This window comes from Myxine glutinosa, chromosome 1 (assembly GCF_964187855.1).
Source record: "Myxine glutinosa chromosome 1, kmMyxGlut1.1, whole genome shotgun sequence".
Lineage (NCBI taxonomy): Eukaryota > Metazoa > Chordata > Myxini > Myxiniformes > Myxinidae > Myxine > Myxine glutinosa.
The window spans coordinates 331,808,797-331,832,317 of NC_136261.1; the positions used below are offsets into that span (position 1 = coordinate 331,808,797).

Consider the following 23,521-nt stretch of genomic DNA (forward strand, 5'->3'; position numbering starts at 1 on the left):
TACTATGGACGGGAGGAAGGGTATGACAACTGAAGACGAGATGTGATAAATCTGTGCATGAGAGAGAGCAATTTACTTTGAAAGAATTCCCAGGATGAGTTGATTGATCATTGATTAATCATCGATTGATCATTGATTCATCATTGATTCATTATTCAGTTGATTCATCATTAACAATACTTTTAAAAGGAAGAATAAAAATGAAATTGTAAGAAAATAAATAAAAGAAGGTAATTTGGTCCCACAGCCAACCGGCATGCCATATGATACACCTTAACAATCAAAGTTTGTCATCGTTACTAAGCAACCAGCCCCACAAGCGTACCTTCATTATTGAGCAATAATTAAGCAACTACATGGTACTCATAGAATACTTACCCGACGCAGTCAACTTGGTGTGAGCCAACTCTTCTGTTTTTGAAGTTTTTTATTTGATCCAATATGGCTGCCAAACCACGTGAGCGATGACATCATACATTTATATTCTCTACTATAATTGTGCCGATCACGCTCATGAAATTTCAATTTTTTAAAAAAAAAAACATGAAATTTCTAACGAAGCATTTTCCCGGTCGAATTATGACGTCATAATTAAGGCACCAATAACGTCATCATTAACAATACTTATTCCCCATGCAGAGTTCTTTACAATGAGCCACTTTTCAATTTTTTCCATGGAACGGTTTAAGAGATAGACGTACGTTTTTGTTTTTTTCCAAGAGGGTGCCTGGACCACGTGACCTATGACGTCATAATTATCATTAAAATATTCGGCAGGAGGAGATGCTCCTATCGTGAAAATTTTGTGTCCATCAGACCAACAGTTGCAGAGAAATGAAATTCATACTGATAGGATGAAGCGTTATACTTGTCGAATTATAACATCATAATGAAGGAATCAAGGACATCATCATCAACATATTTATTCACCATTGGGGAGTACTTGACAATGAGCCATGTTTCAGTCTTTTTTCCATGGAGCGGTTTCAGAGATATAGTGGTGCGATTTTTTTTATTTTATGGCGCCCGTACCTAGCAGTGCAGGCTTGAGTAAGTGGGGCAAATCGTCCAGCAGGGCAGAATTGAGTAAATGGGGCGAATCGTCCAGCAGTGCAGGCTTGAGTAAGTGGGGCAAATCGTCCAGCAGTGCAGGCTTGAGTAAGTGGGGCGAATCGTCCAGCAGTGCAGGCTTGAGTAAATGGGGCGAATCGTCCAGCAGTGCAGGCTTGAGTAAGTGGGGCAAATCGTCCAGCAGTGCAGGCTTGAGTAAGTGGGGCGAATCGTCCAGCAGTGCAGGCTTGAGTAAATGGGGCGAATCGTCCAGCAGTGCAGGCTTGAGTAAATGGGGCGAATCGTCCAGCAGTGCAGGCTTGAGTAAATGGGGCGAATCGTCCAGCAGTGCAGGCTTGAGTAAGTGGGGCAAATCGTCCAGCAGGGCAGGCTTGAGTAAATGGGGCAAATCGTCCAGCAGTGCAGGCTTGAGTAAGTTGGGCAAATCGTCCAGCAGTGCAGGCTTGAGTAAATGGGGCGAATCGTCCAGCAGTGCAGGCTTGAGTAAGTGGGGCAAATCGTCCAGCAGGGCAGGCTTGAGTAAATGGGGCAAATCGTCCAGCAGTGCAGGCTTGAGTAAGTTGGGCAAATCGTCCAGCAGTGCAGGCTTGAGTAAATGGGGCGAATCGTCCAGCAGTGCAGGCTTGAGTAAGTGGGGCAAATCGTCCAGCAGGGCAGGCTTGAGTAAATAGGGCGAATCGTCCAGCAGTGCAGGCTTGAGTAAGTTGGGCAAATCGTCCAGCAGTGCAGGCTTGAGTAAATGGGGCGAATCGTCCAGCAGTGCAGGCTTGAGTAAATGGGGCGAATCGTCCAGCAGTGCAGGCTTGAGTAAGTGGGGCAAATCGTCCAGCAGTGCAGGCTTGAGTAAGTGGGGCAAATCGTCCAGCAGTGCAGGCTTGAGTAAATGGGGCGAATCGTCCAGCAGTGCAGGCTTGAGTAAATGGGGCGAATCGTCCAGCAGGGCAGGCTTGAGTAAGTGGGGCAAATCGTCCAGCAGTGCAGGCTTGAGTAAGTGGGGCAAATCGTCCAGCAGGGCAGAATTGAGTAAATGGGGCGAATCGTCCAGCAGTGCAGGCTTGAGTAAGTGGGGCAAATCGTCCAGCAGTGCAGGCTTGAGTAAGTGGAGCAAATCGTCCAGCAGTGCAGGCTTGAGTAAATGGGGCGAATCGTCCAGCAGTGCAGGCTTGAGTAAATGGGGCGAATCGTCCAGCAGTGCAGGCTTGAGTAAGTGGGGCAAATCGTCCAGCAGGGCAGAATTGAGTAAATGGGGCGAATCGTCCAGCAGTGCAGGCTTGAGTAAGTGGGGCAAATCGTCCAGCAGTGCAGGCTTGAGTAAATGGGGCGAATCGTCCAGCAGTGCAGGCTTGAGTAAATGGGGCGAATCGTCCAGCAGTGCAGGCTTGAGTAAATGGGGCGAATCGTCCAGCAGGGCAGGCTTGAGTAAGTGGGGCAAATCGTCCAGCAGTGCAGGCTTGAGTAAGTGGGGCAAATCGTCCAGCAGGGCAGAATTGAGTAAATGGGGCGAATCGTCCAGCAGTGCAGGCTTGAGTAAGTGGGGCAAATCGTCCAGCAGTGCAGGCTTGAGTAAGTGGAGCAAATCGTCCAGCAGTGCAGGCTTGAGTAAATGGGGCGAATCGTCCAGCAGTGCAGGCTTGAGTAAGTGGGGCAAATCGTCCAGCAGTGCAGGCTTGAGTAAATGGGGCAAATCGTCCAGCAGTGCAGGCTTGAGTAAATGGGGCAAATCGTCCAGCAGTGCGGGCTTGAGTAGGCGGGGCTAATCATCCAGCAGGGCAGAATTGAGTAAATGGGGCAAATCGTCCAGCAGTGCAGGCTTGAGTAAGTGGGGCAAATCGTCCAGCAGTGCAGGCTTGAGTAAATGGGGCAAATCGTCCAGCAGTGCAGGCTTGAGTAAATGGGGCGAATCGTCCAGCAGTGCAGGCTTGAGTAAATGGGGCAAATCGTCCAGCAGTGCAGGCTTGAGTAAATGGGGCAAATCGTCCAGCAGTGCAGGCTTGAGTAAATGGGGCAAATCGTCCAGCAGTGCAGGCTTGAGTAAGTGGGGCAAATCGTCCAGCAGTGCAGGCTTGAGTAAATGGGGCAAATCGTCCAGCAGGGCAGAATTGAGTAAATGGGGCAAATCGTCCAGCAGTGCAGGCTTGAGTAAGTGGGGCAAATCGTCCAGCAGTGCAGGCTTGAGTAAATGGGGCAAATCGTCCAGCAGTGCAGACTTGAGTAAGTGGGGCAAATCGTCCAGCAGTGCAGGCTTGAGTAAATGGGGCGAATCGTCCAGCAGTGCAGGCTTGAGTAAGTGGGGCGAATCGTCCAGCAGTGCAGGCTTGAGTAAATGGGGCGAATCGTCCAGCAGTGCAGGCTTGAGTAAGTGGGGCAAATCGTCCAGCAGTGCAGGCTTGAGTAAATGGGGCAAATCGTCCAGCAGTGCAGGCTTGAGTAAGTGGGGCAAATCGTCCAGCAGTGCAGGCTTGAGTAAATGGGGCGAATCGTCCAGCAGGGCAGGCTTGAGTAAGTGGGGCAAATCGTCCAGCAGTGCAGGCTTGAGTAAGTGGGGCAAATCGTCCAGCAGGGCAGAATTGAGTAAATGGGGCGAATCGTCCAGCAGTGCAGGCTTGAGTAAGTGGGGCAAATCGTCCAGCAGTGCAGGCTTGAGTAAGTGGAGCAAATCGTCCAGCAGTGCAGGCTTGAGTAAATGGGGCAAATCGTCCAGCAGTGCAGGCTTGAGTAAATGGGGCGAATCGTCCAGCAGTGCAGGCTTGAGTAAATGGGGCAAATCGTCCAGCAGTGCAGGCTTGAGTAAATGGGGCAAATCGTCCAGCAGTGCAGGCTTGAGTAAATGGGGCAAATCGTCCAGCAGGGCAGGCTTGAGTAAGTGGGGCAAATCGTCCAGCAGTGCAGGCTTGAGTAAGTGGGGCAAATCGTCCAGCAGTGCAGGCTTGAGTAAGTGGGGCAAATCGTCCAGCAGTGCAGGCTTGAGTAAATGGGGCGAATCGTCCAGCAGTGCAGGCTTGAGTAAATGGGGCAAATCGTCCAGCAGTGCAGGCTTGAGTAAGTGGGGCAAATCGTCCAGCAGGGCAGGCTTGAGTAAGTGGGGCAAATCGTCCAGCAGTGCAGGCTTGAGTAAGTGGGGCAAATCGTCCAGCAGTGCAGGCTTGAGTAAGTGGGGCAAATCGTCCAGCAGTGCAGGCTTGAGTAAGTGGGGCAAATCGTCCAGCAGGGCAGAATTAAGTAAATGGGGCGAATCGTCCAGCAGGGCAGATTTGAGTAAGTGGGGCAAATCGTCCAGCAGTGCAGGCTTGAGTAAATGGGGCAAATCGTCCAGCAGTGCAGGCTTGAGTAAATGGGGCAAATCGTCCAGCAGTGCAGGCTTGAGTAAATGGGGCAAATCGTCCAGCAGTGCAGGCTTGAGTAAATGGGGCAAATCGTCCAGCAGTGCAGGCTTGAGTAAATGGGGCAAATCGTCCAGCAGTGCAGGCTTGAGTAAATGGGGCAAATCGTCCAGCAGTGCAGGCTTGAGTAAATGGGGCAAATCGTCCAGCAGTGCAGGCTTGAGTAAATGGGGCGAATCGTCCAGCAGTGCAGGCTTGAGTAAGTGGGGCAAATCGTCCAGCAGTGCAGGCTTGAGTAAATGGGGCAAATCGTCCAGCAGTGCAGGCTTGAGTAAATGGGGCAAATCGTCCAGCAGTGCGGGCTTGAGTAGGCGGGGCTAATCATCCAGCAGGGCAGAATTGAGTAAATGGGGCAAATCGTCCAGCAGTGCAGGCTTGAGTAAGTGGGGCAAATCGTCCAGCAGTGCAGGCTTGAGTAAATGGGGCAAATCGTCCAGCAGTGCAGGCTTGAGTAAATGGGGCGAATCGTCCAGCAGTGCAGGCTTGAGTAAATGGGGCAAATCGTCCAGCAGTGCAGGCTTGAGTAAATGGGGCAAATCGTCCAGCAGTGCAGGCTTGAGTAAATGGGGCAAATCGTCCAGCAGTGCAGGCTTGAGTAAGTGGGGCAAATCGTCCAGCAGTGCAGGCTTGAGTAAATGGGGCAAATCGTCCAGCAGGGCAGAATTGAGTAAATGGGGCAAATCGTCCAGCAGTGCAGGCTTGAGTAAATGGGGCAAATCGTCCAGCAGTGCAGGCTTGAGTAAATGGGGCAAATCGTCCAGCAGTGCAGGCTTGAGTAAATGGGGCAAATCGTCCAGCAGTGCAGGCTTGAGTAAGTGGGGCAAATCGTCCAGCAGTGCAGGCTTGAGTAAATGGGGCAAATCGTCCAGCAGTGCAGGCTTGAGTAAATGGGGCAAATCGTCCAGCAGTGCAGGCTTGAGTAAGTGGAGCAAATCGTCCAGCAGTGCAGGCTTGAGTAAGTGGGGCAAATCGTCCAGCAGTGCAGGCTTGAGTAAATGGGGCAAATCGTCCAGCAGTGCAGGCTTGAGTAAATGGGGCAAATCGTCCAGCAGTGCGGGCTTGTGTAGGCGGGGCAAATCGTCCAGCAGTGCAGGCTTGAGTAAATGGGGCAAATCGTCCAGCAGTGCAGGCTTGAGTAAGTGGGGCAAATCGTCCAGCAGTGCAGGCTTGAGTAAATGGGGCAAATCGTCCAGCAGTGCAGGCTTGAGTAAATGGGGCAAATCGTCCAGCAGTGCAGGCTTGAGTAAGTGGGGCAAATCGTCCAGCAGTGCAGGCTTGTGTAAGTGGGGCAAATCGTCCAGCAGTGCAGGCTTGAGTAAATGGGGCAAATCGTCCAGCAGTGCAGGCTTGAGTAAATGAGGCAAATCGTCCAGCAGTGCGGGCTTGAGTAGGCGGGGCTAATCATCCAGCAGGGCAGAATTGAGTAAATGGGGCAAATCATCCAGCAGTGCAGGCTTGAGTAAATGGGGCAAATCGTCCAGCAGTGCAGGCTTGAGTAAGTGGGGCAAATCGTCCAGCAGGGCAGAATTTAGTAAATGGGGCAAATCGTCCAGCAGTGCAGGCTTGAGTAGGTGGGGCAAATCGTCCAGCAGTGCAGGCTTGAGTAAATGGGGCAAATCGTCCAGCAGTGCAGGCTTGAGTAGGTGGGGCAAATCGTCCAGCAGTGCAGGCTTGAGTAAATGGGGCAAATCGTCCAGCAGGGCAGAATTGAGTAAATGGGGCAAATCGTCCAGCAGTGCAGGCTTGAGTAAATGGGGCAAATCGTCCAGCAGTGCAGACTTGAGTAAATGGGGCAAATCGTCCAGCAGTGCAGACTTGAGTAAATGGGGCGAATCGTCCAGCAGTGCGGGCTTGAGTAGGCGGGGCTAATCATCCAGCAGGGCAGAATTGAGTAAATGGGGCAAATCGTCCAGCAGTGCAGGCTTGAGTAAGTGGGGCAAATCGTCCAGCAGTGCAGGCTTGAGTAAATGGGGCAAATCGTCCAGCAGTGCAGGCTTGAGTAAATGGGGCAAATCGTCCAGCAGGGCAGATTTGAGTAAATGGGGCGAATCGTCCAGCAGTGCAGGCTTGAGTAAATGGGGCAAATCATCCAGCAGTGCAGGCTTGAGTAAATGGGGCAAATCGTCCAGCAGTGCAGGCTTGAGTAAATGGGGCAAATCGTCCAGCAGGGCAGATTTGAGTAAATGGGGCGAATCGTCCAGCAGTGCAGGCTTGAGTAAATGGGGCAAATCGTCCAGCAGTGCAGGCTTGAGTAAATGGGGCAAATCGTCCAGCAGTGCAGGCTTGAGTAAGTTGGGCAAATCGTCCAGCAGTGCAGGCTTGAGTAAATGGGGCAAATCGTCCAGCAGTGCAGGCTTGAGTAAATGGGGCAAATCGTCCAGCAGTGCAGGCTTGAGTAAATGAGGCAAATCGTCCAGCAGTGCGGGCTTGAGTAGGCGGGGCTAATCATCCAGCAGGGCAGAATTGAGTAAATGGGGCAAATCATCCAGCAGTGCAGGCTTGAGTAAATGGGGCAAATCGTCCAGCAGTGCAGGCTTGAGTAAGTGGGGCAAATCGTCCAGCAGGGCAGAATTTAGTAAATGGGGCAAATCGTCCAGCAGTGCAGGCTTGAGTAGGTGGGGCAAATCGTCCAGCAGTGCAGGCTTGAGTAAATGGGGCAAATCGTCCAGCAGGGCAGAATTGAGTAAATGGGGCAAATCGTCCAGCAGTGCAGGCTTGAGTAAATGGGGCAAATCGTCCAGCAGTGCAGACTTGAGTAAATGGGGCAAATCGTCCAGCAGTGCAGACTTGAGTAAATGGGGCGAATCGTCCAGCAGTGCGGGCTTGAGTAGGCGGGGCTAATCATCCAGCAGGGCAGAATTGAGTAAATGGGGCAAATCGTCCAGCAGTGCAGGCTTGAGTAAGTGGGGCAAATCGTCCAGCAGTGCAGGCTTGAGTAAATGGGGCAAATCGTCCAGCAGTGCAGGCTTGAGTAAATGGGGCAAATCGTCCAGCAGGGCAGATTTGAGTAAATGGGGCGAATCGTCCAGCAGTGCAGGCTTGAGTAAATGGGGCAAATCGTCCAGCAGTGCAGGCTTGAGTAAATGGGGCAAATCGTCCAGCAGTGCAGGCTTGAGTAAATGGGGCAAATCGTCCAGCAGGGCAGATTTGAGTAAATGGGGCGAATCGTCCAGCAGTGCAGGCTTGAGTAAATGGGGCAAATCGTCCAGCAGTGCAGGCTTGAGTAAATGGGGCAAATCGTCCAGCAGTGCAGGCTTGAGTAAATGGGGCAAATCGTCCAGCAGTGCAGGCTTGAGTAAGTTGGGCAAATCGTCCAGCAGTGCAGGCTTGAGTAAATGGGGCAAATCGTCCAGCAGTGCAGGCTTGAGTAAATGGGGCAAATCGTCCAGCAGGGCAGAATTGAGTAAATGGGGCAAATCGTCCAGCAGGGCAGGCTTGAGTAAATGGGGCAAATCGTCCAGCAGTGCAGGCTTGAGTAAGTGGGGCAAATCGTCCAGCAGGGCAGATTTGAGTAAATGGGGCGAATCGTCCAGCAGTGCAGGCTTGAGTAAATGGGGCAAATCGTCCAGCAGTGCAGGCTTGAGTAAATGGGGCAAATCGTCCAGCAGTGCAGGCTTGAGTAAATGGGGCAAATCGTCCAGCAGTGCAGGCTTGAGTAAATGGGGCAAATCGTCCAGCAGGGCAGAATTGAGTAAATGGGGCAAATCGTCCAGCAGGGCAGGCTTGAGTAAATGGGGCAAATCGCAAATCGTCCAGCAGTGCGGGCTTGAGTAAATGGGGCGAATCGTCCAGCAGGGCAGGCTTGACTAAGTGGGGCAAATCGTCCAGCAGTGCAGGCTTGAGTAAATGGGGCAAATCGTCCAGCAGTGCAGGCTTGAGTAAATGGGGCAAATCGTCCAGCAGGGCAGAATTGAGTAAATGGGGCAAATCGTCCAGCAGGGCAGGCTTGAGTAAATGGGGCAAATCGTCCAGCAGTGCAGGCTTGAGTAAATGGGGCAAATCGTCCAGCAGTGCAGGCTTGAGTAAATGGGGCAAATCGTCCAGCAGTGCAGGCTTGAGTAAATGGGGCAAATCGTCCAGCAGTGCAGGCTTGAGTAAATGGGGCAAATCGTCCAGCAGGGCAGAATTGAGTAAATGGGGCAAATCGTCCAGCAGGGCAGGCTTGAGTAAATGGGGCAAATCGCAAATCGTCCAGCAGTGCGGGCTTGAGTAAATGGGGCGAATCGTCCAGCAGGGCAGGCTTGACTAAGTGGGGCAAATCGTCCAGCAGTGCAGGCTTGAGTAAATGGGGCAAATCGTCCAGCAGTGCAGGCTTGAGTAAATGGGGCAAATCGTCCAGCAGGGCAGAATTGAGTAAATGGGGCAAATCGTCCAGCAGGGCAGGCTTGAGTAAATGGGGCAAATCGCAAATCGTCCAGCAGTGCGGGCTTGAGTAAATGGGGCGAATCGTCCAGCAGGGCAGGCTTGACTAAGTGGGGCAAATCGTCCAGCAGTGCAGGCTTGAGTAGGCGGGGCTAATCATCCAGCAGGGCAGAATTGTGTAAATGGGGCAAATCGTCCAGCAGTGCAGGCTTGAGTAAATGGGGCAAATCGCAAATCGTCCAGCAGTGCAGGCTTGAGTAGGCGGGGCTAATCATCCAGCAGGGCAGAATTAAGTAAATGGGGCGAATCGTCCAGCAGGGCAGGCTTGAGTAGGCGGGGCGAATCGTTGAGTAGGTGCTTGAACAGGTGGGTGTTGTTCGTTCGCAATATACATCGGGTGGGGCGCGCCCAGGTGTAGTCGGCATGACGCTGTTTCGATCCCTCTCCGTAGCGTCCCTGGGTGGGATTTCGTCGAGTTGGGCCGAAGAGGATGCTTTCCCACCTGATGGAGTTGTTCTTTTTGAGGTTTCCTGGGAAGTTGCCAATAAAGGTACCTATGGAGCTTCATGCGAGGAGATCGTCCTTCGAATAATTAATTATTTATCGACAATTGTCAATTGGTGCGGAAATTGATTTCTCACTCGTGATTATTTCCTCTCCGACCTGCACCTTCCCTATAAATTGTGTTACTTGTTAAACTTTATAGATTATTGGAACTTCCTTGTTCTAGATTACACGATGGTCCCATTATGATATACAGCTGACACGTGCTGTGAACCGTTTGTACTGGCGACGTATTAAAATATGTTGAATAACTTAGTTTTGGCTGGTAAACAATTTTGATGGATTTTCAAATGGCCTCCATTTAAATCGTTTTTGTCAAATGTTTTTTGTTGTTTTTTTTCCCCCACCAAATGTTAGTTTTTAGGCTAACTACCCACTCAACCCATTGCTCTTGCTTAACGGGTGACTGAGATGTAACCCCTCCATCTATCTCAACCCCTCCATCTATCTCACCCGCTCCATCTATCTCACCCGCTCCATCTATCTCACCCGCTCCATCTATCTCACCCGCTCCATCTATCTCACCCGCTCCATCTATCTCACCCGCTCCATCTATCTCAACCCCTCCATCTATCTCAACCCCTCCATCTATCTCAACCCCTCCATCTATCTCAACCCCTCCATCTATCTCAACCCCTCCATCTATCTCAACCCCTCCATCCATCTCAACCCCTCCATCCATCTCAACCCCTCCATCCATCTCAACCCCTCCATCCATCTCAACCCCTCCATCCATCTCAACCCCTCCATCCATCTCAACCCCTCCATCCATCTCAACCCCTCCATCCATCTCAACCCCTCCATCTATCTCAACCCCTCCATCTATCTCAACCCCTCCATCTATCTCAACCCCTCAATCTATCTCAACCCCTCCATTAACCTCAACCCCTCCATCTATCTCAACCCCTCCATCTATCTCAACCCCTCCATCTATCTCAACCCCTCCATCTATCTCAACCCCTCCATCTATCTCAACCCCTCCATCTATCTCAACCCCTCCATCTATCTCAACCCCTCCATCTATCTCAACCCCTCCATCTATCTCAACCCCTCCATCTATCTCAACCCCTCCATCTATCTCAACCCCTCCATCTATCTCAACCCCTCCATCTATCTCAACCCCTCCATCTATCTCAACCCCTCCATCTATCTCAACCCCTCCATCTATCTCAACCCCTCCATCTATCTCAACCCCTCCATCTATCTCAACCCCTCCATCTATCTCAACCCCTCCATCTATCTCAACCCCTCCATCTATCTCAACCCCTCCATCTATCTCACCCCCTCCATCTCTCTCGCCCCCTCCTCCATCTCTCTCGCTCCCACCTCCATCTCTCTCGCTCCCACCTCCATCTCTCTCGCCCCCACCTCCATCTCTCTCGCCCCCACCTCCATCTCTCTCGCCCCTCCCCCTCCATCTATCTCACCCCCTCTATCGATCTCAACCCCTCTATCTATCTCAACCCCTCTATCTATCTCAACCCCTCCATCTATCTCAACCTCTCCATCTATCTCAACCCCTCCATCTATCTCAACCCCTCCATCTATCTCAACCCCTCCATCTATCTCAACCCCTCCATCTATCTCAACCCCTCCATCTATCTCAACCCCTCCATCTATCTCAACCCCTCCATCTATCTCAACCCCTCCATCTATCTCAACCCCTCAATCTATCTCTCGCTCCCACCTCCATCTATCTCTCTCTCTCTCGCTCCCACCTCCATCTATCTCTCTCGCTCCCACCTCCATCTCTCTCGCTCCCACCTCCATCTATCTCTCTCGCTCCCACCTCCATCTCTCTCGCTCCCACCTCCATCTATCTCTCTCGCTCCCACCTCCATCTATCTCTCTCGCTCCCACCTCCATCTATCTCTCTCGCTCCCACCTCCATCTATCTCTCTCGCTCCCACCTCCATCTATCTCTCTCGCTCCCCCCTCCATCTATCTCTCTCGCTCCCACCTCCATCTATCTCTCTCGCTCCCACCTCCATCTATCTCTGTCGCTCCCACCTCCATCTATCTCTCTCGCTCCCACCTCCATCTATCTCTCTCGCTCCCACCTCCATCTATCTCTGTCGCTCCCACCTCCATCTATCTCTCTCGCTCCCACCTCCATCTATCTCTCTCGTTCCCACCTCCATCTCTCTCTCTCGCTCCCACCTCCATCTCTCTCTCTCGCTCCCACCTCCATCTCTCTCTCTCGCTCCCACCTCCATCTCTCTCTCTCGCTCCCACCTCCATCTCTCTCTCTCGCTCCCACCTCCATCTCTCTCTCTCGCTCCCACCTCCATCTCTCTCTCTCGCTCCCACCTCCATCTCTCTCTCTCGCTCCCACCTCCATCTCTCTCTCTCGCTCCCACCTCCATCTCTCTCTCTCTCGCTCCCACCTCCATCTCTCTCTCTCGCTCCCACCTCCATCTCTCTCTCTCGCTCCCACCTCCATCTCTCTCTCTCGCTCCCACCTCCATCTCTCTCCGCTCCCCCCCCCTCCATCTCTCTCCGCTCCCCCCCCCCTCCATCTCTCTCCGCTCCCCCCCCCCTCCATCTCTCTCCGCTCCCCCCCCCCTCCATCTCTCTCCGCTCCCCCCTCCCCTCCATCTCCCTCCGCTCCCCCCCCCTCCATCTCCCTCCGCTCCCCCCCCCCCTCCATCTCCCTCCGCTCCCCCCCCGCCTCCATCTCTCTCCGCTCCCCCCCGTCTCCATCTCTCTCCTCCCCCCCCCCCCTCCATCTGTCTCAAACCTATTACCCCCATTTCTCTGTCCATCCTCTTTTCCTATTTGTCCATTCCCTTGCATATTGTGCCCACCTGCACTTAATGAGAGTTTGTTGCCTTTTTTTTTTTTCACCCTGTCAATTTCTTCCATGAGCCAAGATTTTGAACTGAAAGATTTGGTTAATTTATCGTTTTGTTAATTTAATGAGGGAAAGAAAATTTATTTTTCCGCCTGGCCTAGTTACGGTTATTCTAGTTCGGGTTTCCCTCCTGCACAGTGGTCATGTGACGATGTTTCATTGGTTCAGGAGTAGAAGGTTTTGCTAGATTTTCTCCTTTTTCTTTGTCGCCCTTCACATTTTGTCTCGGCCTTATTTAGGGCAAATATCGATGAGAAAAAATAAGTTTTTAATTGTGCTAAATTAGGTATGTGTTTGTGCCATTTAGGTATTTGTGCCAAATGAGGTAGTTGTTTGATTCTTCAAAACTAGGTATTTGTTGGTCGATTGTGCCAAATTAGGTAGTGCTTTGTGCCAAATTAGGTAGTGCTTTGATTGTGCTCCATTAGGTCGTTCTTCGATTGTGCCAAATTACGTAGTTCTTTGTGCCAAATTCGGTATTTATTTGTGTGCCAAATTCGGTATTTGTTTGATTGTGCCAAATTCGGTATTGTTTGATTGTGCTAAATTCGGTATTGTTTGATTGTGCCAAATTCGGTATTTGTTGTTTGATTGTGCCAAATTCGGTATTTGTTTGATTGTGCCAAATTCGGTATTTGTTTGATTGTGCCAAATTCGGTATTTGTTGTTTGATTGTGCCAAATTCGGTATTTGTTGTTTGATTGTGCCAAATTCGGTATTTGTTTGATTTGTGCCAAATTCGGTATTTGTTGTTTGATTGTGCCAAATTCGCTATTTGTTTGTGCTAAATTCGGTATTTGTTTGATTGTGCCAAATTCGGTATTTGTTGTTTGATTGTGCCAAATTCGGTATTTGTTGTTTGATTGTGCCAAATTCGGTATTTGTTTGATTGTTCCAAATTCGGTATTTATTGTTTGATTGTGCCAAATTCGGTATTTGTTGTTTGATTGTGCCAAATTCGGTATTTGTTGTTTGATTGTGCCAAATTCGGTATTTGTTGTTTGGTTGTGCCAAATTCGGTATTTGTTGTTTGGTTGTGCCAAATTCGGTATTTGTTGTTCGATTGTGCCAAATTCGGTATTTGTTGTTTGGTTGTGCCAAATTCGGTATTTGTTGTTCGATTGTGCCAAATTCGGTATTTGTTGTTTGATTGTGCCAAATTAGGTATTTGTTTGGTTGTGCCAAATTAGGTATTTGTTGTTTGGTTGTGCCAAATTAGGTATTTGTTGTTTGGTTGTGCCAAATTAGGTATTTGTTGTTTGGTTGTGCCAAATTAGGTATTTGTTGTTTGGTTGTGCCAAATTTGGTATTTGTTGTTTGGTTGTGCCAAATTAGGTATTTGATTGTGCTAAATTAGGTATTTGATTGTGCCAAATTAGGTATTTGATTGTGCCAAATTAGGTATTTGATTGTGCCAAATTAGATATTTGATTGTGCCAAATTAGGTGTTTGATTGTGCCAAATTAGGTATTTGTTTGATTGTGCCAAATTAGGTATTTGTTTGATTGTGCCAAATTAGGTATTTGTTTGATTGTGCCAAATTAGGTATTTGTTTGATTGTGCCAAATTAGGTATTTGTTTGATTGTGCCAAATTAGGTATTTGTTTGATTGTGCCAAATTAGGTATTTGTTTGATTGTGCCAAATTAGGTATTTGTTTGATTGTGCCAAATTAGGTATTTGTTTGATTGTGCCAAATTAGGTATTTGTTTGTGCCAAATTAGGTATTTGTTTGATTGTGCCAAATTAGGTATTTGTTGATTGTGCCAAGTTAGGTATATGTTTATTGCACCAGATTAGGTATTTGCTGATCGATTGTGCCAAGTTTGGTATTTCTTGCTGTGGCCTCACCGTACATAATGGTGTCGTTTGTGAGCTGGCACTTCTACTTTTTTAATTGTTGGGGGTGTCATCAATCATCATCCTCAGTATTCGTAGTTGAGATCAATTAAGTACTGATATTTGGCATTCATTTGGTGCTGTCAAAGCAGAAACGTGGCAAGGGCTGTGCTGGGTGGTTTGCCATTGCCTTCCCATCAGTCAGTCAGGAACTTTTAATTTAAGAGTGCTGGCGATAGCTCGCCTGCCCTTCACGCAGAACACCATGGGATCTTTAAAGGCCACCAAACAAGGCTGGTAGACGGGACGCCAGTTTAACGTCTATCTGGCAGACGACACCAACATTGATGAAACACCAGGATGGCAGTTTATATCTGGGTCAGTGTTCAAACCCAGACTACACATTGGAGGTGAGTGTGCTTACCTCTGCGCTATCCTACCAGCCCAAACCTGTGTTTTTGATATGCTCTTTAAAATGCTAAAATCTATGATATGAAATGCAAGCCTTTTTTTTATCGTTCTGTGGATGCAATCACTTGCTCAGTAGAATGATTATGTGGTTATGGCTGATTACCATCGTAGGTGAGGGATATTGTTTTCACCCCTGTCTGTCTCTGAGCAGGATATCTCAGTGAGGTGTGGACGGTTTCGTTAGATATTTGGAGGACATGTTGGGTGTATTTGAAGGACGAATTGATTAGATTTTGGCGAAGATCTGGATCCTATAATTTTTTTTAAACTTTATCCTTCACCATGGAGACGAGGCCATAAACTATGTATAACCCAAGATCTCAAAGTTGTGAACGGATTCAGACAAACTTGGTGGACAGGTTGGGTGTGTGACCAGGATGTATTAGATTTTTGTGAAGATCCAGATCCGGATCCAATATCTATTTTTTTTATTCAGCCATTTATTCTTCACCATTGAGTGATAGGGCCAAAAAGGACATATAGCATGATAGCTCAAAATGTTGTCGACCAATTATGACAAAACTAGCTGGATGAGTTTGGTAAGTGACAAGAACAATTCGATTTTGGTTCACGTCCAGACCCAGATCCAGCCTATGATTGGGATACAAAATGCAAACTGTTCAGCCTTGCAGAGGTGAGCTCTCCACCAAATGCCGTTGTAGTTATGTGACCACGTACTTGGTGGGAGGTGTGTGTGTGTGTTCGTGTGTGTGTGTGTTCGTGTGTGTGTGTGTTCGTGTGTGTGTTCGTGTGTGTGTTCGTGTGTGTGTGTTCGTGTGTATGTGTGTTCGTGTGTGTGTGTGTTCGTGTGTGTGTGTGTTCGTGTGTGTGTGTTCGTGTGTGTGTGTGTTCGTGTGTGTGTGTTCGTGTGTGTGTGTTTGTGAACAAGATATCTGGAAAAGTTCTGAACGGATTTGGATGAAAGTTGGTGGGATGATTGCCCTTGGGATAAGGAAGAATTGATTAGGTTTTGGTGAAGCTCAGGATATTATTCCGGATCCAGGAATTTTTTTGGGGAATTTTTTACCATTGGAAGATATGGCTCATGTTTTTTTAACATTATCTTCTATATCTTCTATATATTCTATATTTAACATTGTGATATGAAAATAGTTTTCATATTTGTTGTAAATGTAGTTTAAACTCGTGGTTATGCGTTAGAGCGGTGTATTGTTTATCAGCGTCGTCTTCAATGTTCATTTTTTGTTTTTCTAATAAAGACATATTCTGTCATTTTAAAACCACCAAAGTGTGTATTCGGTTTCCCCGTTTAATAAAATGTATCGGTTGATACGTATAATGTTTTAAAACTTTTTTTGTTTGTTTTTATTTTAACCTCAGCAGAGATATCAAGTTACCTCGGCGAATGTCAATCGCGGTGTCAGTATTTGATGAACTTATAAAGACTTAGGTGACTTATAAGTGTGACAAGCATGTGCACGGGATTCTTCCCAGAAGAATGAGTGGTCACATTAGCTTGTACGACTTAAAATGAGCGAGTTTTGTTTTCACGTTTGGGCCAGTTTTACATGTTGTATCCCTAAGGAATGAAACGACCGTTTTGCCTGGCTTACAATTTTATTTGAAGTCACACATGCCTCAAAATACACTCACTTATATAGAATTGAACGCTGAATCCGAAAATGTAAGTGAAATTGCCTTGTTTTTTTTAACATTATCTATATATCTATCTAAAATTCCATTAATCTCTGTGTGTATGTGTGTATGTGTGTATGTGTGTATGTTTGTCTGTGACCGCTGTTTCTCGACAACTACCGGTCCGATATACTTGAAACTTGCCAGGTATATTGCTGGGGACCCGAGGATGTGCCTTTTCAAGGTTTGAAATTAATCGGACAAGTAGTTACCGAGCTATGGCGATTTAGCCGTTCGCCGTTCGCTTTGGCGTTGCGAATGGACCAAACCATTTCATGTAAATAGAGGGGGGGGGGGGGGGTTCTGTGGTCGTTGCGAATGGACCAAACCATTTCATGTAAATAGAGGGGGGGGATTGTCACTGTACTCGCAAGCCGTTCGCCGTTCGGATTGGCGTTGCGAATGGACCAAAACATTTCATGGACCAAACCATTTCATGTAAATAGAGGGTGGGGGGGGGGATTGTCACCGTACTCGCACCCACGTACCCACGTACGGGCATTGCACCCACGTACGGGCATGCCCTAGTATATATAAAACACAGTTTGTGTGTGTGTGTAATGTTACCGATAGACTCCTAAATGGGGAGGCTCACGTGCTTGATATTTGGCATAGACATGGCCATTGAGCCTGGGAAGAACATGGCCTACCTAAAGATTTTACCGAGATCCATATTTTTTATTCATATTTACCTCAGCGCATTTCAGCGAGGAATATTATACACGGAATCTGAGCCGGTGGCAGAGCAGCGCGCCCATTCGCTCAGAGCGATCAAGTGATGTTCCATCCTTGCCGCCATAAACTCACAGTTACGCGTTCGCACGTAATTCAGAGCGAAAAGCGATTGCGTTTTTTCACATTTCAGCGAGGAACATTGCCATTCACGCCACATAGGTTTTTTTTTCTTTCATCTTTAGATCCATATTTTTTTTCAGCGATGAATATTATACATGGAATCTGAGCCGGTGGCAGAGCAGCGTGCTGATTCGCTCAGAGCGATCACGTGATGTTCCATCCTTGCCGCCATAAACACAGTTGCGCGTTCGCACGTAATTCAGAGCGAAAAGCGATTGCGTTTTTTCACATTTCAGCGAGGAACATTGCCATTCACACCACATAGGTTTTTTTTCTTTCATCCTTAGATCCATATTTTTTGCCATAATGTAGCGCATTATGGCTCGCTCGAGTTACCCAATCACCTGGGAGCATTTGGCCACGCCCATGACACAACGCAGAGTTGCAATCTTGCGTTTGCGTCGTTTGTTACCTCGTGTAAACGTAAAAGTGAAAAAAATTGAATTTGTCTACGAGTGAGTGACTGGAAGACTGACATAAAGGCAATGGCACCGAAGAAAAGAAATTTGTCGCGTTCAACCTCCCGAGCAAGGAAAATCACTGATCGGAGACTCCATGAAACCGATGAAGATACTTTTCACCATCGACAAGCCAATCAAGAACGTGTCTCTAGATTCAGACAGAAGATGAGACAGAGGTACGTCTAAACGCCAATCAACAACGTCTGGCGAGGGCCAGACAGCGAGAGACAGAAGATGAGACAGAGGCACGTCTGAATGCTAATCAATAACGTGTGGTGAGGGCCAGACAGCAGGAGACAAAAGAACAGCGCCAAAAACGACTCAACTGGCAACCATCAGGCAGACGGCAGCCGGCCATTGCATGGGAGAAGGCTGCATTCAGTTACAATCCGAACACTGACTACTCCTCAAACGTTGATATCGGCTCCATGTCGTTCACCTGTCAGTTTTGCCATGCCTTGAAATGGAAGGGAGAAACACCAGGAATGTGTTGCAGGGGAGGCAATGTCCTTTTGCCTTCTCTCCAATCTCCACTGGAACCTTTTGAAAGAACTACTTCAATCAACTATGACTCAATCCAGACACTTCCTGAAGGAAATCCGTAATTACAACTCTTCGTTCCAAATGACTTCGTTTGGAGCAGATCGCGTCGTCACTGAGCAAGGATTCATGCCTACATTCAAGGTGCAAGGCCAGGTATATGATGTCTCACAATGATGACATATAATTCACAGAAAACGTTGAAGCAACCGCGTAATATTGCGGTGATGTTTAACTCTGAGTGAGAATAGTTCTAAATTTTAAAAACTTTCATCTGATATTTGTGATTTATTTCAAACAAACTATTTCCCATCTACACGGCCATGTATTCCTATTAACGTTATGTAAAGTACATAAATTGTGTGGATTACATCATTTGTGGATGTGATCAATTGCCAGTAACCATCTATATCCCTCCCCTCCCCTTCCCTCCTCCCCCTCCCTAGAGTCCCTTTATATACAGAGTTGTGACATAGAGGGTCCGGAAAAATCTAGTCACGTGATTGCGTGGAGCCATTTTGAGTCCATCGCGGACAGGATCAGGATCGGACGCATATCGGTCAGCGTTTTAACGTTCCCGCTGTACGCAGCGTTCTCATTCGTGTTTTACATCGATTTTACGACAAAATGACAGGTTGTAGCGCCTGTGGGTGCACAAATAGAGCGGAGAAGGGATTCGAGATGTGTAGATTTCCATCAGATGCTAAGAGACGGAAAATCTGGGAGAACAGAGTCAGTCGTGTTGGATGGAAAGTAACGTCTTCGTCAGTTCTCTGCCAGGTCAGTGTGATGGTGGTAATGGTCCCATATGCGTATATTTGTTCTCGGTTTGAGTATTAATCGTAAATGAGTTCAAAGCCTTTCACAATGGTCTCTGAGACCTTCGTAAAACAAATAATAAAATAAGTTTTATTTTTTGTACTTTCACATGGAAGATAGGATTATTGTCATTCAAAATTTTCAATGATGCTTCAGAAAGAATTTGCTAGAAACCAATTCATGCCAGTGATACAGTTGTATGCCACAACTGAGAAAGGGGGGGGGGGGGGGGGCATGCATTGAATGTATGTATTTGTCTCTGTTGATTTGAATGTGTGAGGACATTAACTTGTGTTTGTGTGTGTGACTTTCAATTTATAATTTGTATGTGTGTGCATTAGCACATGCGTGTGTGTGTGTGTGTGTGTGTGTGTGTGTGTGTGTGTGTGTGTGTGTGTGTGTGTGTGTGTGTGTGTGTGTGTGTGTGTGTGTGTGTGTGTGTGTGTGTGCGCGTGCGTGCCGGGGGTAGGGGGGCTAATCTATTTTTGGTGCGATTAATATATGATCGGCAACATGCAGCAAAGTTTAGATTAATAATTTAAATATGAAAATTAAACAAACACAAATATATACCCACACACGATAAACAACGTCAAACAACTGCAGAAATACAAAGATAACTCTTAACATTGTATTGTACATGTGTAAGCAGGAGGTGTTCGAGTCTCGCTCTCGCCTCCCTGAAATTAAAATGAGGCTGAAATAAGCAGCACGTGTTCCTGTCTAGTTCATTCCTTCTTTGTCATGGTTCTAAATGTCTGAGACTGTTAAATCACAACCAGCTCTGTGATTTTCTTCTTTATCATATGGCTCTTAGTTGTCATAAATCTTCTATTTTGTCATCTTCACATAATTTGTTCATTATCAACATGGAAAAGACCATTCCCATCTCTCATACATAGAGAACATAATGGAATACACGGTTCAATGCACTAGCGCCATACGGCGGCTCCGCACTGAATGGACTCAAAATGGCATCAAATCGTTAGTTGTCGCTACTCTCTCTATAAAGGGACTCTACCTCCCCCTCCCCCTCCCCCTTCCCCTCCCCCTCCCCCTCCACCCTACCCTCTCCCCTTCTGCCCTCCCCCTCCCCTTTCCCCTCCCCTCCCATCCCCTCTCCTCCCCTCCCCCTCCCTTTCCCCCCTACCCCTTCCTTTCCCCCCTACCCCTTCCCCTTCCCTCTCCCCTCCCCCTACCTTTCCCCCTCCCTTTCCCCCTCCCTTTCCCCCTACCTTTCCCCCTCCCTTCCCCCTCCACCCTACCCCTCTCCCCCTCCCCTCCCCCTCCCGGCAATGCCGGGTACTTCTGCTAGTCTTCTATATATTCTAAATATATATCTGTGCAGTGTCTGTCTTGTGTTGTCACTGAACTACTCCCTCAAACTTTTGTGAAATCGTACTATTTATTCCAACTTGACCCATGGCGGGAGTATGCGCTCTACTGAGTGGCGTTCTAGTTTCAAATGGATTGTTGATTAAGAGTCCAGCTTGTTCATTGATTGTCTTCAAATGGGGGTTGTGATCACATGTTGAAGATCTGCTGTGGGCTACAGTTAGTCACTTACCATTTTAAAAAAATAGATAACTGGTAATGTCTCCAGGGCAACTTGGAATGAGGACAATATAAAAATGCATTGTCTACATTGCCTCAGCTGAATGATTAAAAGTGATAATCGTATTTTTACCCACAATACAAAATGGCTCTTTGGGAAAGCTCTCACATTAATTTACATGACAGCACCACAGCCTCAGCTCGAAGACGAATGGGTATTGTCATGAACAAAGGTGTGTCCTGCAGCCACTCGGGTCCCAGGGCATGTAATTCTGCGATGCACCTTATTTATACATCCGCTGCTCTTTCTTTTCCTACATTGAAAATTTATTTGAAAACCACATAAAATATTGAGTTATTGATCCCTGGGAATGATGTCACTCTTGAGTGCTGTATTGAGTAGTATTGCTGTATTGATGCCACAATAGCTTTTGAAAATAAGATAATTGTGTGTACGCTGGATTCAATTTCCTGCTTGTGCTTGGTGGTATGATTAGCCAAAGGTGTATTGAAGACGGGCCTCTCTGCCCCTCTCTCTCTCACACATTATTACCTCCGCCACAGAAGGTGGATGGAGGTTATGGTTTCACCCCTGTCTGTTTGTCTGTCTGTCTGTGAACAGGATATCTAAAAAAGTTGGGGATGGATTCGGACGAAATTTGGCAGAGAGGTATGGTATGTCACAAGGACGAAATGATTAGATTTTGATGAAGATCTGAATATGATTCGGATATGACAATTATTCAATTTACAAGTGATTCTTCACCATTGAGAGATCGGGTGAAAAGTGATATATAACATGATATTAAAAAAAGTAATGGACGAGTTATGACTGAACTTGGTGGATGAGTTGTTTCGGTGATGAGAACCATCGATTCGGTTTTTGGTTCAGGTCCGAATCCAGATCTGGACTATCAGTGGGATACAAAACATAAACTGTTCAGCCTGGCCCGAGGTATGTGCTCCACCGAGTGCTGTTCTAGTTCCTTTGTTGACTCATCTCGATGTTATAAAAGTGTGTGTGTACATCCTGTGTGTGAGTATGGTGCAAAGCGAGCACTTTAACCTCCGAGCTGTCTAGCCTAGGTTTCTGCCACTACATTCATAGGTTTCTGTGCTTGTGTGAGTCGGTTGGTTCGTCGTTAATTGAAATTCATGTCATTATACCTGATGAGTGGAGTAATTCTTATGTTTAGATGTTTTTGGTGTTTTGTTTAAAACGTTAACCCAATGCTCCTATGATTCTGGGATCTAAATGTAATACTGTAAATTGTTTTCCCAATTATGCAAGTTCTTATAGCCATGATCAAACTGAAACTGATGATTGGGAAATGTGGTGTGCTAAGTATGTCCATTATACAGTGCCTTCAGAAAGTATTCACACCCCTTGACTTTTTCATATTTTGTTGTGGTAAAGCCTAAATTTAAAGTTAATGCAATTGAGATTTTTTTTTTGTCACTGTTCTGGACATAATACCCCAAAATGTCAAAATGGAACTTTTTTTTTTTCCTTAGATTTTTACAAAATAATTCAAAATGAAAAGGTCACATGTCTGAAGTCAATAAGTATTCAACCCCTTTGCCATGACACTCCAAATTTAGCTCGGGTACATCTAATTTCTTTTGATCATCCTTGAGATGTCTCTACAATGTGATTGGAGTCCACCTGTGACCAATTCAATTGATTGGACATGATTTATAAAGAAGGTCCTCCAGTGCATGTCAGAGCAGATTTTGTTGTGGTAAAGCCTGAATTTAAAATAGATTCAATTGAGTTTGTTTTTTTTGGCACTGTTCTGGCCATAATACCCCAAATTAGACATAATTTTCAATTGATTGATTGGACATGATTTTCAATTCAATTGACTGGACATGATTTATAAAGAAGGTTCTCCAGTGCATGTCAGAGCAGAAAAGCAGAAACTCTACTGTCAAGTCCAAGGAACTGTCCGTAAAACTCTCGAGGCAGAATTGTGAGGAGGCATAGATCTTGGAAAGGGTATAAAACGATTTCTGGAGTGTTGAAAGTTCCCAATAGCACAGTGAGCTCCATCATTAGGAAATGGAAAGAATACAGAACTACCCGGACTCTTCCTAGAGCTGGTTCTGACCAAGTAAACATAAACAAACAGGCAAGAAGGACCTTGGTCAGGGAGGTGACCAATAACCCAATGACCGTTGACAGAACCACAGAGTTCCTTTGCTGAGATGGGAGAACGTGCAGGAAGGACAACAGTCTCTGCAGCACTTAGCAAATCTTGGCTTTATGGGAGAGTGGCCAGACGGAAGCCACTCCTGAGAAAATGGTACATGACAGCACGCCTGGAGTTTACAAAAAGGCACGTAAAAGATGCAGAACATGAGCCAAAACATTCTGTGGTCTGATGAGATGAAAATTGAACTTTTTGGCCTGAATGCAAAGCGCTATGTCTGGTGGTAACAAAGCACAGCTTATCACCCATGTAACACCATCTCTACCGTGAAGCATGGTGGTTGCAGCATCATACTATGGGGATGCTTTTCAGTGGCAAAGACTGGGAGACTTGTAAAGATAGAGGGAACAATGAATGGAGCCAAATCCAGGCAAATCCTTGAGGAGAACCTGCTTCAGACGGTCTGCAGCGAAGATTTGTTTCAACAGGACAATGACCCCAAGTATGCAACCAAAGCAACACGAATGGCTTCAGAACAATAATGTGAAAGTCCTTTAATGGCTCAGCCCAAGCCCAGACTTGAATCTCAGTGAGAATCTGTGGAAAGACTTCAAGATTGCTGTCCACCGATGCTTCCCATCCAACTTGACAGAGCTTAAGCAAATCTAAGGAAGAATGGGGTAAACTTCCCAAATCCAGATGTACAAATCTGATGTAGAAGTGCAAAGTTTAAGAATAATTGAAGCTGTAATCGATGCCAAAGGCGCTTCTACGAAGTATTGATTCAGGGGGCTGAATACTTGTGCAAATTAGATACTTCTGTTTTTAATTTTAAATTATTTTGTAAAATATTCTAATAAAAAAATTACACTTTGACATGATGGGGTATGACATTATATGATGTGTAGATCAGTGACAAAAAGCTGAATTTAATCCATTTTAA

The 23,521-nt window shown here is 46.9% G+C and overlaps 1 protein-coding gene across 1 annotated transcript in view; it reads left to right on the forward strand.

Moving 5' to 3' along the window:
* Positions 1-9,235: 9,235 nt before the first annotated feature.
* LOC137412097 (glycogen [starch] synthase, muscle-like) overlaps positions 9,236-23,521 on the forward strand; it is a 66,759-nt gene continuing 52,473 nt past the window's right edge. The window contains exon 1 of the mRNA XM_068097352.2: positions 9,236-9,363. Within this exon, the coding sequence (XP_067953453.2) occupies positions 9,237-9,363 (127 nt within the window). The 5' untranslated portion in view covers position 9,236. The remainder of the gene's footprint in view (positions 9,364-23,521) is intronic.